We start from the raw sequence: 16033 nt of genomic DNA on the forward strand, positions 1-16033 counted from the left end.
TTCAATTTTAGCACAAGGAGTTTGTATTTTTTCCGTTAAATTAGCTAACTTTAAAAATATGTTGTTGGCTTAGATAACAATAAATTAATAAATGTGTCAACTATCTGTTTTCTTTCTAATAATAAGTAGTGTTCATTGGATTTTCTTGACCTTACAGCTAGTAATGCTTCAAATCGTGACCCTTTCGAGACGTGGCATATATCGATAATAATGTTCTACACTGCCTATCGTTTCCGCTACTGACCGGATAAGTGTGGGTATGTAATATTTTCAATCATGCTAGTAGAGTGTAGCTTTTCTATGGATTAAGTAGAAATCAGGAAAATAGGACGCAATATAATTATTTAGAAGTAGTCCATTGCGAGAAAAATAAGGTTTCTTACTATGTCTATGTCTTCCTTTGGGGTGATCGCTCATTTCGATATATATTGAAGTTTTGTTTGTTTTTTCTTTTTGACTAGATAGTAAAAGTTTTTATTAAATAGAATGTTGCTCAGGATGAACACAACCATCGAATGTGCGACAACTGGAAATACCGTAAAATTATCAGGATTAAACATAAATATTATCGTAGGTGCATTCCTTTAGTAAATCTTTTCCATTCCTTCGGCACTCTCTCAAGTTTCATTTGGAAGTGATGCATTGTATTTGGCAATTTCCTCACTGTCGTGTTCAAGACTATAAGCAAAATTTACTTTCTTGTTTTTTTTTTTTTTTACTTTTTTGCTTTGTTGATCAGCAACTTTGTCCTACAAACTTACTCACTAGATAATGTATTCGTCAACGACTCCGACAGTAAACGCAACTAAACTGACCGTTTTCTTTTTTTTTTTTTTTTAAACAATTCGATGGTCTTGCGAAACGCAAACCAACAACCAACAATTTTGTGATTAGCATTTACTCTCTCTGTCCCTTCATCAACCATAAGAAATTTTGACTACTGTATAGTTTACTCGCATAAAATATAAGTGTATAATTTTGACCAGAACGTTTCCGAAAGTTTGCTTTCCTTCTTCAAGTTTCACTGCCCTCGCATATATCTTTTTTTTCGTGTTTCGTTTGTTTTTGGAATAAAAATCACATTTCAATTTGCTTCCATTTGGTATCGTGACCAGATATCGATCGGTGCTTAGGACTTGTAGGTGCGAATCACGTCCCGTATAACGGCACGACACAGTGGACAGTGGCCACCGCCGATGCCTCGCCATTGCTTAATCGCGCAATCGTAGCACATGCACATATGGCCGCACATGTACAGCACCGAATCGATCGGTTTTTCGAAACAGATCGTGCAATCCACACCGGTAGAGCTGTAGATCGGGGCACCATTCCCAGCCGTTGTCAGGGTAGTGGCACAGCTGCTGCTACTGCCACCCCCACAGCTAGCTGAACCGACACCAGCAGCCAAGGTGTTGTAATTGGTTGCATTGTTGTATGCGGGAAGAGGCTGTAAGGAGAAAGAAGAGAACTGTCATTAGTGGATGAGATTTAATTAAATTTTATTATGATCGGTATGTAGAAAAATGTTTGAGAAACTTACCTCACTGAAATTATAAGCCGGAACAATTTCGCTGGTGCCAGTGGAACTTGTGTGCGAGGATAGTGAGAGCGTTGATAAAGGAACAGAAAGCGTTGATGCTGAGTTCGGCAAGCCACGACTCACGATGGTAGCCTGAGCTTGCTGAACCGATGGTTGTGATGAGGCTGGTGAGATCACTTCTGTTGGCGGTAGATTGACAACCAAGACCGTACCACCCGGATTGATTTGAATCATATCCGACCGCAGTGAAGCAGTCGGCTGGGGTTGTGCAGCAGCTGATGACTGAATTTGAAGGCTGCGCTGACTAGCAGAGGCTGCAATCGGACGAGGATCGTAGAGGGCGGAGCAGGATGCTGTCGCAATTGTAGCAGGGATTGCGTGTGTAAACAGACGAACGCTTTGTGTGGAACCGTAGACATCGAGGAAGGCCCACAGCTGCAGGCTTTGATCGATGTGCATAATCACCGATTGGGGTCCACCATTTTTGCTGACGGAAACTTCACCGTTGACCGAAATCGAAAAGCAAAGCTCATCGCCGCGGACTAGCGTGGATGCAACGTCCTTACTAACAACCCAATACTCCGGTCGGTCTAGAAGCAAATCGGAATCGTCCGGCAAGTCCGACAGCTGCAGCGTAGCTGGATCACAGGAGGTCAGCCCTAGGGCCAATGAACCGACGAACATTGTGTCGGTCTTGAGGATCTGAATGATTAGCCGTTCGCCTATCTTGATTGGACGGGGAGTGAAAACGTAACCTTGACAGAATTCCGATTCGACTCGGGTTGCGATGGATCGATCGGCGGAAAATTTCACGTTTCGCCCACGCACCGGATGGAACGGGAGCGGCAGCAGACCAGGCACAGGGCTGTTATAGCGCATACTAGCCGCTGGACTGATGATGGCAGCGGGTGTCGGTCGCTCTTCCAAAAGCTGCTGATTATGCTGATTGATACTGAGTGATTCCAGCTGAGGTACGATTTCCTGATCGGCAGAGCGGCGTCCACAGGATTGGCTCTGCGCAGGTTGTGAATGATGATGGTGATGATGTTGTTGTTGCTGCTGTTGTTGTTGCTGTTGCTGCTGTGCTTGGAACATGTAAATGCGCGAATCTAGGAACTCAATTGCCGTAGAATTTCCGTACACATCAATCACAGCCCACAAGGGACCGCGTGCATCGACGTCGGTAATAAAAACTCCCTTCTCTTCGCCATTGATGCCAAAGTGCACATCGCCAGACGGTGTTACGTAGTAGAAAAGAACGTTATTGCGGTAGCAGTAGCGTTCGTTTAGGGCCTTCGCCCAGAATCCAGGTTTGTTGGTCAGATCAGGGCAGGCATATTTTGGCAGATTGCCACGCAGTGTGGCTGGGTCGTTGCAGGTGAATCCAAACCGGATCACGCCACTCCAGTTGTTGGATATGTCGAGGAACTTGACGCATACGCGTTCGTTTACGCGGACCGGCCGCGCACTGAACGCGATGCCTTTGCAGAAGGACTCGTACCGGCGAGCTACGGATCCGTCGCGCGAAATTCTAATGTTGTCTCCGTGTACGCTGTGAAACTGCAGCGGGGGTAAATTGTTGGGCCCGGGACAGGACGATGCGCTGCGAGGAGCTATGGAAGCGAGAGAAGAAAAAAAACGAATCATTATTTTAAAATTCAAGCAGGTGATCAATTTCTTTTACGTTATGAGAATCGTAGCGTGATCTAGAACAAATGTACGGCGCAATAAAGAATGGAGAAAGATCGGAAATGCTATTTCCGACTTCCTCCAGTCGCAAACCACACAAGCAAGCGCACATGGCGCGTTCGGGTTCGCTTCCCTTCATACTCATTTTCTTTTTTCAGCATCCGGTCGCCGGACTCCCGGCTGTCGTGTCGTCGTCATCGTCATCGTCGTCAAACGATCGAGCACGTACGACGTTAATGTCGGTCTTTAAGTGTGCAATGTTCAAAAAATTCCCCTCCCCTTGTTTTTTTTTGTTCATTCATAATTATAATGCGACTCATTTCTTTCTGCTACGGTATGTACTTGTACCGCACACACGTGCTCAATGTGAGAAACCGTTGGCTTCCGCTCGGGGCGGTCGCTTCGCTTTCGGCACAGGGCCACACAATCAATTAGCTCTTAACGACATCCGCGGTAGATCGAATCCGGTTTGCGAACGATGATAACGTTGCTTACAGTAGATAATTGAGATGATGCAATTATTATTAGATTTTTCGTCCGCCCCACCCTTGCGACTTGGAGACAAAATCCGTCAAAAAACCCACCCGACACGTAAAACGGATTTCCACTCAAATCCACTTCCCCAGAGGCATATTCCGACGATGCATTTAATTATACACATCTGTAGAATTACTTGAACGCAACAGGGACGACATCAGAGCTAGGAGTTAAAAACTGAAACTCTATCCTAATTTTGCGGCAGGCAGGAGCAGTGCTATGCAACACCCTCGCAATTTCGTTACGCAAAAAATAAGATCCCTTTGGAGAGCTGCCCGAGAACAGGGACAGATGTTGATTGAAAACGTAAATAACCGAATCGGAGAAGTAATGCTTCTTGCTGCTTGCCGTAGACAATAGCGGACAGAGTACGGGGTAAAGCGGCAGGAGGTACAGGACGATGTGAGTAGATTTTCCTCCTTCGTTCCCTTCGCGTAACATTTCGTCGTCGCAGAGGCAGAGAATAGAGCCGGCACAAAAGCAAGCTCGTCCAGTGCAGTAGTGTGGACAGCTGTGAGTTTTCCATCTTTTAGGGGTTGAAGCGGCCGAAAGACGCTCCAAAATAGACTTCGAGAAAGCAACTTCTACACGAGCAAATACAAGGCGATACAGCTGTCTTCGCAACTGACTCTGGGTATGGAATAATCTTCAATCTGCTGAAGCGCTCGCTTATGGAGAAAGTGGATGATGGTTTCAATCGCCCAAAGATGATTGAGGAAAACTATTTTCAATTTCCTTTCCCCGCAGCTTAGTAAGTGTGCGCGAATGAAGCAACGGAAGAAAAGTTAATCAAGAGAAAAAAAAATCTTTTATTTCTTTTTAGGTTACATGTGAGCACCGTACGGTTTAGGCCAGTGATGCGCGACATCCTCGACGCCAGTCGCGTCGTCCGTCGTATAATAATGCGTATGCGACATCTCGCGCCGGCTCCGGCGCGGATGCAATTGGGTAAATTCACATGACTGCCGCTGGCAGGTACGGCGAGCCGGACGGAATAGCAATCAGGTTCCCATCGTTAGCTGCCCGTGTGCGATGATACTGTGCACGGGAAAATTACGCGGAGTCGTGGGGATCTCCAGTTTAAAGAAATGCAATAAAAATTTGATGTGAAACGAAGGCACAGATACCGGGAACAGCTCATATGACTCTCTTTCTCTACGTGCACTGGACGCAGGTTGTTCGAGATATTAAACCGGGCAAACAGAGGAAAGAGATAAATTGAAGACGGTTTTATTTCTTCGCATGCGAGAATTAATTATTTGTTATTATTATTATTCAACGATCGGTGATGGCGACGGCGGCGGCGGTCGCCGGCGTTGATAGATGGCGACTGGACGTCAGACTGGGTACACGAGAAGTTGCGCAGGAATTACGCTTGGGGAGCTTGAGGAGCAGCACATTGACACACAGCAGTAGAGTTGTTTGTTATCTCTGCTCAGGCAAGCGTAACCCCATCCAAATGGAGCCGTTCGAGTCTGAACCGTCCAAGGTCTTAATAAGCAAAAAACCTCGGCCTGGACCAACGGAACGTGAATCACGTCCCATTGAAAAGCACTTTGAACATTCCTTACACTTGCGCTAACTCATTGCGCGTACGTGTAACCGATTCCAACGGGAAAAAAGTGCTCATGCAATACTGTTACAACCGAGTGAGCACCCATCAAAATGGAACTACTCGCTTCGATAGGTATGAATGGAAGGTACAAAGGAAAAATTCCCCCTCTTTTGGCTGAATTTCATTCTCTACGCCAGGGAACCTGGCCAGCGCGCGTCATCCAGACGGTTAGCGAACTGGAACCGAGCGCATTTTAGGGGCGAAAAAAGTTCGTTACACTGTATGATGCCACTTTTTTGTAAAGGGGAATTACGTTGCAGCTGCAACTAACGCGAAAGGATTGCAATAACGCAGTTCATAGTGAAAATTGGAGCCCCCACTGTTATTTGATATTACGTATTCCAGCAACGAAATAATACTAACCTAGTCCCATCCTTTTCTTGATCTTCTTGAGCACTTTCATCTTGTTCTTGATCGGTGAGAAGATATTTTCGTTCTTCTTGCAATTCGACTGGCACTCGACTGCTGCACCGGCACCGGAACCGATCACGTTCAGTACACCCATATAGAAATCACTAGTGTCCGAGCTTAGCCAAAAATTCCAAACACTTGGCCTGCTGGTGGTGCGGCACGGCACGGCACACACACACTTTCCGCCCCGAAAAATAAACTCGCGGCTGAATTAATCACACATAACAGTTTCTGGTGCTCCTTTCCAACTCCAACACAGGACCGATCGTCGTCGTTCGTCTTGTGTTTTGTTTTTCAACTACTTTCTTTTAACTCTTTCTTCACACCTTCACCCAATGCGTATTCCTTCCTCCTAACTGGCGAATCGCGCCGTGCTTCAAAGTACTTATGATGAGAAATCGTTTCTCGGTTATTGGTTCCACACTTGGTTCCCACACTCTTCAACAAACTGGTTGGAATTTCCGCTGCCGAATATTGATCACAAGCAAAACCCCACAATTACTTCCTTCCTTAAAACTGATGATCTCCCTATAGATCGACTATCGCAGAATGCAATTTTTGCAAAGTTCCCTAAGGATGCCCGTTCTCCCCAGTGTTCGAAACGAGGAAGAGAACACGTCTGTATCGATGGACGGATTGCTCAGAACTGACGATCGAATCGAACCTCTCCTGCATATTTCGCCTCACGATGCGGCGACGACTGTTATGCTGCCGATCGAACCCTCTCGCTCTCGCTCTCGACCCACTGTATTATATGCTACGGTAGGCCCGCTTATGTACTGCCAGGCAGGCCGGCTGCATGGATATGCTCTCAATGTCGTTTCCAGCTGCTCGTTTTCCCTCTGTTCCTTTTTCACCCTACGCGCTGCATCATCGTTCCACGGTATCACCTTTGCCAAACGAAAATAAAAACAAAAGCAACGCGAAAACTAAGGCGCATCCCGCAAAACATTAGAAATTGACGCCGATGTGTAAGCAGTGAGAGCATACATCGGCCAGCATATTTCCCCATGCAGATTTTGGCAGACCCCATCTGAGCCCCCCTTGGTGGTGTAAAAAAACGATGAGAAAAGTGTGCCCGTCGTATTCTCTGGAGGTCCACGGACACACGGAACAACGGAGAAAAGCTTAACGAACAAGTTCAAGAGGTCGTGTGAACATTCGAATGATCATGTAAAAGTTTGAAACCGTCCTCTTCCACGCGGACGTTTCCTCTCATCCAGCCAGTACGCTCATCGTGGTAACTTGACCAAAACTCCGTTGATCGTAGCGATCGTGTTCAGTTTCTTATTCATAGAATTGCTGCCCAATTGTTTCCAGTAACAGGATGGATAGCGAAATGATATTTCACCCGCGCTGTATCGTTGGCTAGGGCCCGCACATAAAGGCCGAAGGTCACGGAATCTTGTTTCCTTCACTGTGTAAAGTTTCACGGTGTTTGGTAATTTCTAATCGCAGCGGACCTTCGAGGCGACCGTCTGCCGGTGCGGTGCCATGATGAAGATGCATCGGCCGTATGGATTGCAGTGTAATGAAAAGTAATTTGCTCGCAGAGTACAGTTACACGAAGTTGGAGTCTCACGATTTTCCCAAGTTACAGGTGAGACAAATTGCGTGCGGCCCCCGCTGTGCTGGGTTAGGCAATTTTCATGTCAGCGAAACTAGCCCCGGAGGTTGGGCTTTATGCTGTGACTGAGTACAGGTTGGTACATTTGCATGCAGGGGAAGGTACAAATGGTGATGATTTATCATTTTGTGACAATCAATAGAAATACCGCCAGTGGAATGACTTCGGCGATATTTTGTTTCCGAACAAATCATGTTTCAAACCTGCATATAAAGTGAGTTATTATAGATCTGAAATTAATCACGATTTCTAGGACAAAAAAGGTCAAAACCGCATAATAAAATCTATCACGAATAAAGACTGAATTAAGTTGTATGAAATTCCATCGGTTGATTCGAACAAGTTTGTAGAATTTGAAAAGAGAGTAAAAATATTTTAACATATCTTAAGTTGTGTGTGTTTCCAGTATGCATTACACAAGTTTTTCTAATCACATCGCAATAAAACATAACACTTTCCAATTTTTGCTAATGATTAACCATGAGAATGATTAAAGCTACTAATGCAAAGGCTATAATGATGTTTTGTATGTAAAGTTGTTTTTTGTTCTGAATTGCATGATTACTCACACACTTTTATTTGGCTAAAATTTATTGCTAATTCTAATGCACGCTCTGTTGGCTTATTTCTCACATACAAAATGTCGTGTTGTTTATTAATTTATATGTATTTCAATCAAATTACATGTTAAGCATTTATTAGCTTTGAAAAAAAATCAGAATAAAGGCAAATTTAGGTTCTATTCTCCAAATGGGAAAAAAAATCAAGAATGTGTCATACTACCAAATCAGAAGTACCTCAGCGTAAATGCAGTACACTCAAATCGCTTCTTGGGCGGATTCTGAAAATTTTCCCGTTGTTACACGCAGATTTCGAAAAAAGACTTAAGTCGATTTCCGGCCACGGAGCATCATTCTAGCTTCGAAAATGCCTATGTTGGATTATTTCAGAAGACTCTTACTGACCGATATTTTGCAATTTTTGGCTATTTTCCAGAAACCGGAAGTCAACGTCTTGAATTCCAAAATGGTCATTGATCGACCCCAGATCTCCTTTTAAATCTTTTCAGTGTCACCATATCACTCCCAGAAAGTTATTTTAGTTATAATCACTCTCGAATGCAATGGGACTAATGTAACAAACACCTCTATGTAGGTCTTCGTCAATCCTGCGGTCGTGGCTTTGCACTCAATCTTCTTGCTCTTTTGTAAGTGGCTCCACCTTTTGTACAAGTCATGCCCTTTTCCCAGTTTCACAAGACGCAAACAGTTTTCTCTGCATGTTGTACGAATATAGTACGAAATATAAGCCTCATATCAATCAGTGGAACTGATCACGCAAAAATTGGATGGTGCGAAACCAGTACAAAATTGAGCGTTTTTAGCACAATTGTTGATGTAATTCCGAACCAGTACAATGATTGCGTGTTGGGCATAACGCAATTAATGCTCTAGCGTTTCTTAAATGTATTTGGCAGCTCCAAACTACTACACCTTAACAGTTTCAACTGGTATCAAGCAGCATTGCAAAGCGAGCGAGAAGCAAAACCATTCTCCTCCTTTCTGCTTGAGGACGAAACATATGCTACGCTTTTCAAGTCTTTTGCACACACGCTTTCGAGATACTTTTTCTTCTTCATGCATTCCTCTGAATAGCAGCAAGCACGAACCAACAGTATGAGTGAGACTAACAACACTGGTATCAAGTATGTACAGCACGAGTGTCTCGCTCATTTCGTGAAGCAACGAGATATCGCCTTGCGCGTCGCAAACAGTGTTGCCAGGTCATTTTTTGAAAAAATCTGGAAAAGGCCAAAAAAAAAATCTGGAAAAAATCTGGAAGTCATTTCGTGGGGTGAAAGGTAAAGTCTTCGGATAAAAGTCTTGGGGTACGTGAAATTTGAGGTGACAAAATTGCAAAATTTCGCGCCAAATTTGAAGTGATGACCTTTTTGCGGAAAAGAGAAAATAAAATCTGGATAAAATCTGGATCATTCATGGAAAATCTGGATAATCGGACATCAAATCTGTCTAACTGGATACATGTTCAAAAATCTGGATAATCCAGCTAAATCTGGATACCTGGCAACGCTGGTCGCAAATCCGAACCGAAAGAGAAGCGAAAGAGCAACCTGCAAATTGTATGTGAGTCTTGTCGCACATACATGGAAATTTTACGAGCGAGAGAGAAATTTCTCTCGTCGCTTGAGAAAAAAGCGCGTGCAGTCACTAATACACTCGACGTGAGAAATAAAGTGTCGGTGTATGATACATATTCTGATTTCATTCTATGTCAATGTATTCGCAGTACAACTGTTGCGTTATGCGTTTCACACATTTATTGTGCGATTTCTGTGCAACATTTGTGCGAATCGGGAAGACACAATGATTGTACAAGACTTCAACTTTTGCGTGATAAAACTCTCAGCAAAACAGGAACAACTCAACAAAATAACACGTTATCTCATGTTGTGGTTAAGAAGAAAGACAACCAAAATATTCTCATGTCGAATGTAAGCAGATAGAAGGTGACACAGCATAGTCTCGAGCGGGGGCCTAGTGTGGTTGGTAACGTCTCCGCCAACCACGCACGACGCCTGGGTTCGAATCCCACCGCCGACATAGGTGTCGATGGTTGTGAGGTGGCGTGATCCACTCACAACCAACCTAACTGGTCTAGATTCAATCCTAGCCGACACCGGGAGATTTTCTGAGGCGAAAAATCTCTGGGATCACCATCGCATGAGGAAGTAAAGCCGTTGGCGCCGGTCCGTTAATAAACGGGTCGTGAGTTAGGGTCCTGGGTGTGGAGTCGCCTCCCTGGGCGTCGGTGATTGGCCACAACAGTGGCGGAACTAGACCGACGGAAAATAAGCGAGAATAAAAAAAAAAAACAGCATAGTCTCAGGCTCAGCGACGCATCAGTTTATTAGGCTGTTGCGTGTTGTAGATTGCAGCTATGCGACTATGAGACAACCAAATTCTGTTCTTGATGCCGTTGACTGGTGGCAGACATGAGAGTAGAGTTCGAAATGCTGCTGTGAAATCTTCGCTAAAGCTAAAGCGGCTTTCCAACATTTTGAATGAAGTGTAGTAAATCATCTGAAGAACCCGCCGATCTTTTGATTGAAATCGGATTGGTTTTGTATAAACCGCTGTTTATGCACAATTTAATCGAATTGTGGTGAATATTACATTACTGCGTGTTTGTAGTGGATTTTGGCCACAAATACAGTTCAATAAAAACACCCCAGATACAGTTTTGTTATATAGGTTTACTAAACGGTATTCTACTGCCGTACTTAAAGTTACTAGCAAAACGAGAATGAAAATAACAGAGAATTAACAATCACCGAAGAACAAGAATTGAAAAAACAACAGCTAGTTAACCATTAATATTAGCTGTTAAAAAATTTCCAGGAAAAAATAGATACATACAATCTGTAAGGTTCTATCCTCCAAATTCCAAAAAAATATAAGATATATACCCATCCAATAAATCGGAAATACCGGAATAAAATCGCTTCTTCGGCCGATTTTGAAATTTTCCCCGTTTTTCATGCAGATTTAAAAATAAGTCTATATTAGATTTCGTTTTGGTTCTAGAAATACCCATATTGAATGTTATTTGGACTTTGTGATTTGTAAACAAGTATCGTAAGTTTCATGATGTAAAAGAATTGTGTAAAAAAAGGCCATATGAACTCATAACTTTTGTAGCATGATTTCTTCTATATTCTCAAATTATTTGAATGTTTAATTTATAGAAATATAGTTGAAAAGAGAACAGAGACCAAGTCTCTTTAAAGAAGCTTGCAACCAGCCCCAGTTTCAAACCAAAGTCACCATCTTGAAATTCGAAATAGCGTCTAGAGTCGATTTCTGACCTCTGGGTATCTTTCCGCCTTCGAAAATACTCATATTGAGCGGTATTTCGCCATTTCTGGTTATTTTCCAGAAACCGGAAGTCAACGTTTTAATTTTTTTAAATGGCCATCAGTCGATTCCTTTTTAGATTTTTTTCAGTGTCACCATACCCAGAGAATTATTTTATTGAAGTTTTTTTTTGTTTTTAAAGAGGCTTTGCCTAATTTGGCATTCGCCTCTGTTTATTTAGGTTATTGTTATTGGTCACTATCGAACTCAACAATGCAAGTAATGTAACAAATATTCTTAAGAAGGTCTGCGTCAACCTTGTGGTCGTAGCTTTGCACACAACCCTTTGTTATTTTGTAAGCGGCTGCACCTTTTCCTGCAAGTTATGCCATTTTCCTAGTTTCGCAAGACGCAAACAGTTCCTTCCGTATGTTATACGAATGTAGTACGGAAAATGAGCCATTTCGTATTACGAATAATCGGAACCGGACTGATGCAACTCTCATCGACGCAACAAAATAATACGTTATGTGCTGTTGCGTCTTAGAAGGAAGACAACCAAATTCTTCTCATGTCGGATGTAAGCAGATAGCAGATGATGCAGCGCACTCTCAGTCACGCATCAATTTTTTAGGCTGTTGCGTGTTGCATATTGCAGCTGTTCGACTGGGAGACAATAAAATTTTGTTCGTGATGACGTGGCAGACATATGAATGGCATTCGAAATGCTGCTGTAGAAAATTTGTTAGAGCGTCGCAACGTTTAAAAACAAGTGTAATGAATTTTTTGTAGCATGCACCCAAACTTTGATTGAAATCAGATTAATTTTTTTATAAATCGCCGTTTATGCACAGTATTATCGAACTGTGGTGAACATCACAATATTACGCATTTTGTTGTGAATTTTGACCACAGTTGCAATTTATGAAAAACACCCAAGATATAAAGTTTGATCCATTTTAGGGGGGACCCTACCCTAGAAGGTCGAAAAATCATGAATTTTCATATTTTTTTTTTTGGCTGTCTAGAGTAAAGTGAAGTGTTTGGCTATTTTGGCTATTGATTAAGGTATATTTGAAGATGTATTTTCCATGTCGTGAATGTAAATATAGTGAGTATTACACTGTTGGCAGCTGGGAACGTGGATGCTCTCTCTAAATCAGTACCTAACTGGTGGTAAGTTTTTCTCAGCTTCTAGTAGACCGATCGGGCTGAAATTTTTTTTCAGTTTAAAGAAACATCAAAAACATGTAAAAATGGATTATCTATCTTGTTACGTAGCCCATTTTGCAAATTTTAAAAATTGCCAAAATGGCGGCCATTTTAGTAGAAAAATTGTTTTTTTTCATGAAAAATTACTATTTAAAAAATCATAAAACATTGAAAAACTCAGATATCAAAAAAACGGCTACGTAACAAGTTAGATAATCCATTTTTACATGTTAAAAAAAAATTCAGCAAAATCGGTTCAGTAGATGCTGAGAAAAATTTACCACCTGTTGAAAAAACATGGTTTCGAGAGAAACGCTGCTTACAGCGTAATCCTCACTATATTTGTATCCAGAACGTGCAAAATATATCATCAAATATACCTTAATCAATAGACACAATATCCGAACACATCACTCTACTCTAAGCATCCGAAAAAAAATACGAAAATTTATTATTTTTCGACTTTCCAGAGTAGAGTCCCCCCTTAATATTTGGTCGCACAAAATGGAACATATATTGAAAAAAAAAACACGTAGGAAAAATCTAAAGAGCCATTTTGCAGCAAATTTATTGACCTTGAAAGAAAAAATTGTTCGTCTGAGTTTCGGATGAATTCACGCACTTTTCGTTTTACATCGCTCATCGTTTTCTGCACAGTGGAACTGTCAACTCAACCCGCCTATCAGCTGTTTTTTCATCGTTCTGCCTCTTTTCTTTAACTTGCTTTTGATTATCGCCCAATATTTTTCAATTGGACGAAAATCTGGCCGATTCGGTGGGTTCATAGCTTTTTCGATGACATCAATTCCATTCTCTCCTTGTATAAATCCATGATTTCCCGGCTGTAGAGGCAGCTAGCCAAGTCAAGCCAGACCTTCACCGGACCCCGTCATGTGCTTGAATGAACGGCTAAATCCGCTTCTAGAGGCACTGTTCCTCGTACACCTGGCCATTCATGGTTGATCCGGTGATGAAAACCTTGTTTTTTTGCCACAGCGCTGCAGATCCCATGCCACACCATCAGCTTCCGAGCGAACTTGTGAGCAAACACGAATTTGAACCGTTTGGCGTCATCGCTCTTGCGCTGGGATGTATAGAATTTTCGTCCTTGGAGCTGCGCGATATCCAATTTTACGTATCCCAAGCAACAAAACGGGTTTTATCAAAGTTTTATAGCGCTGTTTTGGCTGTATTAAGTGCTATAAAACTTTGATAAAACTAATATTGTTACTAGGGATGTCTCATCGTCCATTAAAATGCAGCCGTCGAATTTGGTCAAGACTTTCTCATACAGCACACTTGCGCGGCGTTTTGCAACAAGTTGGGGTGCTTGTCCGCGTAGAACGATCGCCGGCCTTCACGCCGATAGATTCGTCAAACACAACTGTACGGTACCGAGAACTTCTTAGCCAAACCGCGCAGGGTGATCCCAGGGTTCGTCCGAACTGCTCTTCAGACTTTCAGTCCTAGTTGCTTGTCAATCTTTCCACTTCTGCGGTTGCTGGGATCAGCGCGATCCAGCATTCAAATGTTTTATTGAATCGTTTCAGCACGTTGTTGTTTTAGGTATCTCGTTCGTGCTGAGCTACATTCCGATGTTGGAAATGGAACAATTAGAAAAGCAACGGCTTTCCGATTTTTATTTTAGACACATGTAGAAAGAGGCCCAACCTTTGATGTAAGTGGCACCACCTTTTTTATTATTTCGTTCTCTCCCCAGTTTCGCCAAACGCAAAAATATTTTATTCCGTATTTAGGGTAACGGAGATATTTTGACCAGCTTTAGGAAGTGATTGCACAATTAATAGGAAAAAGCATGATTTTTTCAGCATAAATAAAAGCAAAGCCTGGGTGCTACATTCCGATTCTAAACTTGACCTTCTGTTTATTATACACAGACTTCGCAGCCAATTGTTAAGTGTACAGGACAATTGCGGGGCTAGCGCTACGAGCCTACTGACACTAACAGGACCTCCCGAGCCGAGACTCGAACCTACGACGACTGGCTTGTCAGGCCAGCATTGTACCTCAAGACCAGCTGGGAGAATTCAGCATAAATACTTGCTCTATTATATCATTGTTAAGAGCCAAGTGTCTACATTGGTATACATCGTTCAACAGTACAATTTATTGGAAAATATCCTAGAAATATCAGAATTTTTACAAAATACTAAAAACATATTTTGGACCACCATGTCTACATTTACATTGTTACAATTGCCTTGAATTGAGTATTACCACTTCCTCTTGACTTTGGGTTCACTCAGGCATAGTTTTGAATATGTGTGAACTAAATCAAAAATAATGCTACCTAGAGTCAGTATTTTGCCGTGAACTCTAGTGTAGTATGCTTTTCATTTATGTTATTTCAATGATGTATACATTGTTTTCTAAAATTCATTGAATTTATCAAATATAATGCGTAAAATGTTCACGGGAGGGCCAAAATATGTAAGTGGGCCAAGGTACCCCCGTTACCCTAATACGAATATACGAAAAATAATTTTATTTCGTGTTGAAGTATTTGAAAGCATTTGAAGCAATTATTTACATTTTTTTGCAGTTTTACAATTATAAGTTTACAATAACTAATGACAAAATATATTGAAGAGACAGTTTTAGCAACTTGAAGTATGCGTCTTCTAGAGGTTGAATATTTATTCCTTCTAAAGCTTAAGCTATTTGCAGGAATAAAGAAGAACTCAATAAAAAAAGTTTTCGAAATAAAAAATAATGAAATTTTCGAACGATAAATCGCAAGGCTCAGTTCCAACTTCAAACAATTTAATCTTCCGACTCATTAAAAAAAGGTCAACAATTTGGCGAAGTTTGCGAAGCATTTCACTTATTAGGATAAATTTTCTCAACTCGAACAAACAGTTACCATTAACTAAATTGCACAAAACCATTTATGAGGGTTCTTCTACAAAGTACCGTACCTGTCTTCAACGAATAAATAAAAAGTACATTGCGCACTGGTACCAGTGATTGGGAATAAACGAATTAGGTTTTAACATTTTAGATACCCTTGGCGAAGAATTAGCTCATAATAGGATGAAGGATAGAGAATGAAAAATCCATGAACGTCAGACAAAAGAGTAAATGCTGAACGTGATTCAAAAAATTGCAAAAATCATAAATCATAAGACTGATCGCATCACCGTTCGGAAGTTAATGTATTACCGATCGAACGTTCAATTTTGATGGTATCGCTTCGTAACAAAAATGCAGTCTTTCTCTATGAGAAAGTTAAACATTACGGTTTATTATTGTAAATCTGTACATTTAACGAACTAATCAGAGAGTGATAAACAATGATCGTCTTCAATGTTTGTGACCACATCAAAGCGGCTAAGGTATTGAACAAACACGACCTGCGATGTTTGCGAACGGTGACCACCATTCCCACGGCTAAAAACGTGACATACCTGTGCTGACTACCTAATTTCCTAGAAACTACGCACCTAGCGATCGTACCGCGCTGTATGGAAGTTCTCCGGTTCGACAAATTCCATTCCTAATTCACA

General features: G+C 41.8%; 1 protein-coding gene across 2 annotated transcripts in view; it reads right to left on the minus strand.

Annotated features, from left to right (window-relative positions):
• The window catches only part of LOC129730193 (protein neuralized), a 78154-nt gene continuing 62121 nt past the window's right edge, over positions 1 to 16033 (minus strand). Inside the window, exons 1-3 of one of the 2 annotated variants that reach the window (XM_055689337.1) lie at positions 5745 to 6454; positions 1541 to 3153; positions 1 to 1447 (exon numbers count right to left, since the gene is read on the minus strand). In XM_055689337.1, coding sequence (XP_055545312.1) covers positions 1130 to 1447; positions 1541 to 3153; positions 5745 to 5886 — 2073 coding nt within the window. In that variant the 5' untranslated portion in view covers positions 5887 to 6454 and the 3' untranslated portion in view covers positions 1 to 1129. Of the gene's footprint in view, positions 1448 to 1540; positions 3154 to 5744; positions 6455 to 16033 lie in introns of those variants that run through there. The other variant, XM_055689338.1, reaches the window with a different exon arrangement.

Source organism: Wyeomyia smithii, chromosome 3 (genome assembly GCF_029784165.1).
Source record: "Wyeomyia smithii strain HCP4-BCI-WySm-NY-G18 chromosome 3, ASM2978416v1, whole genome shotgun sequence".
Lineage (NCBI taxonomy): Eukaryota > Metazoa > Arthropoda > Insecta > Diptera > Culicidae > Wyeomyia > Wyeomyia smithii.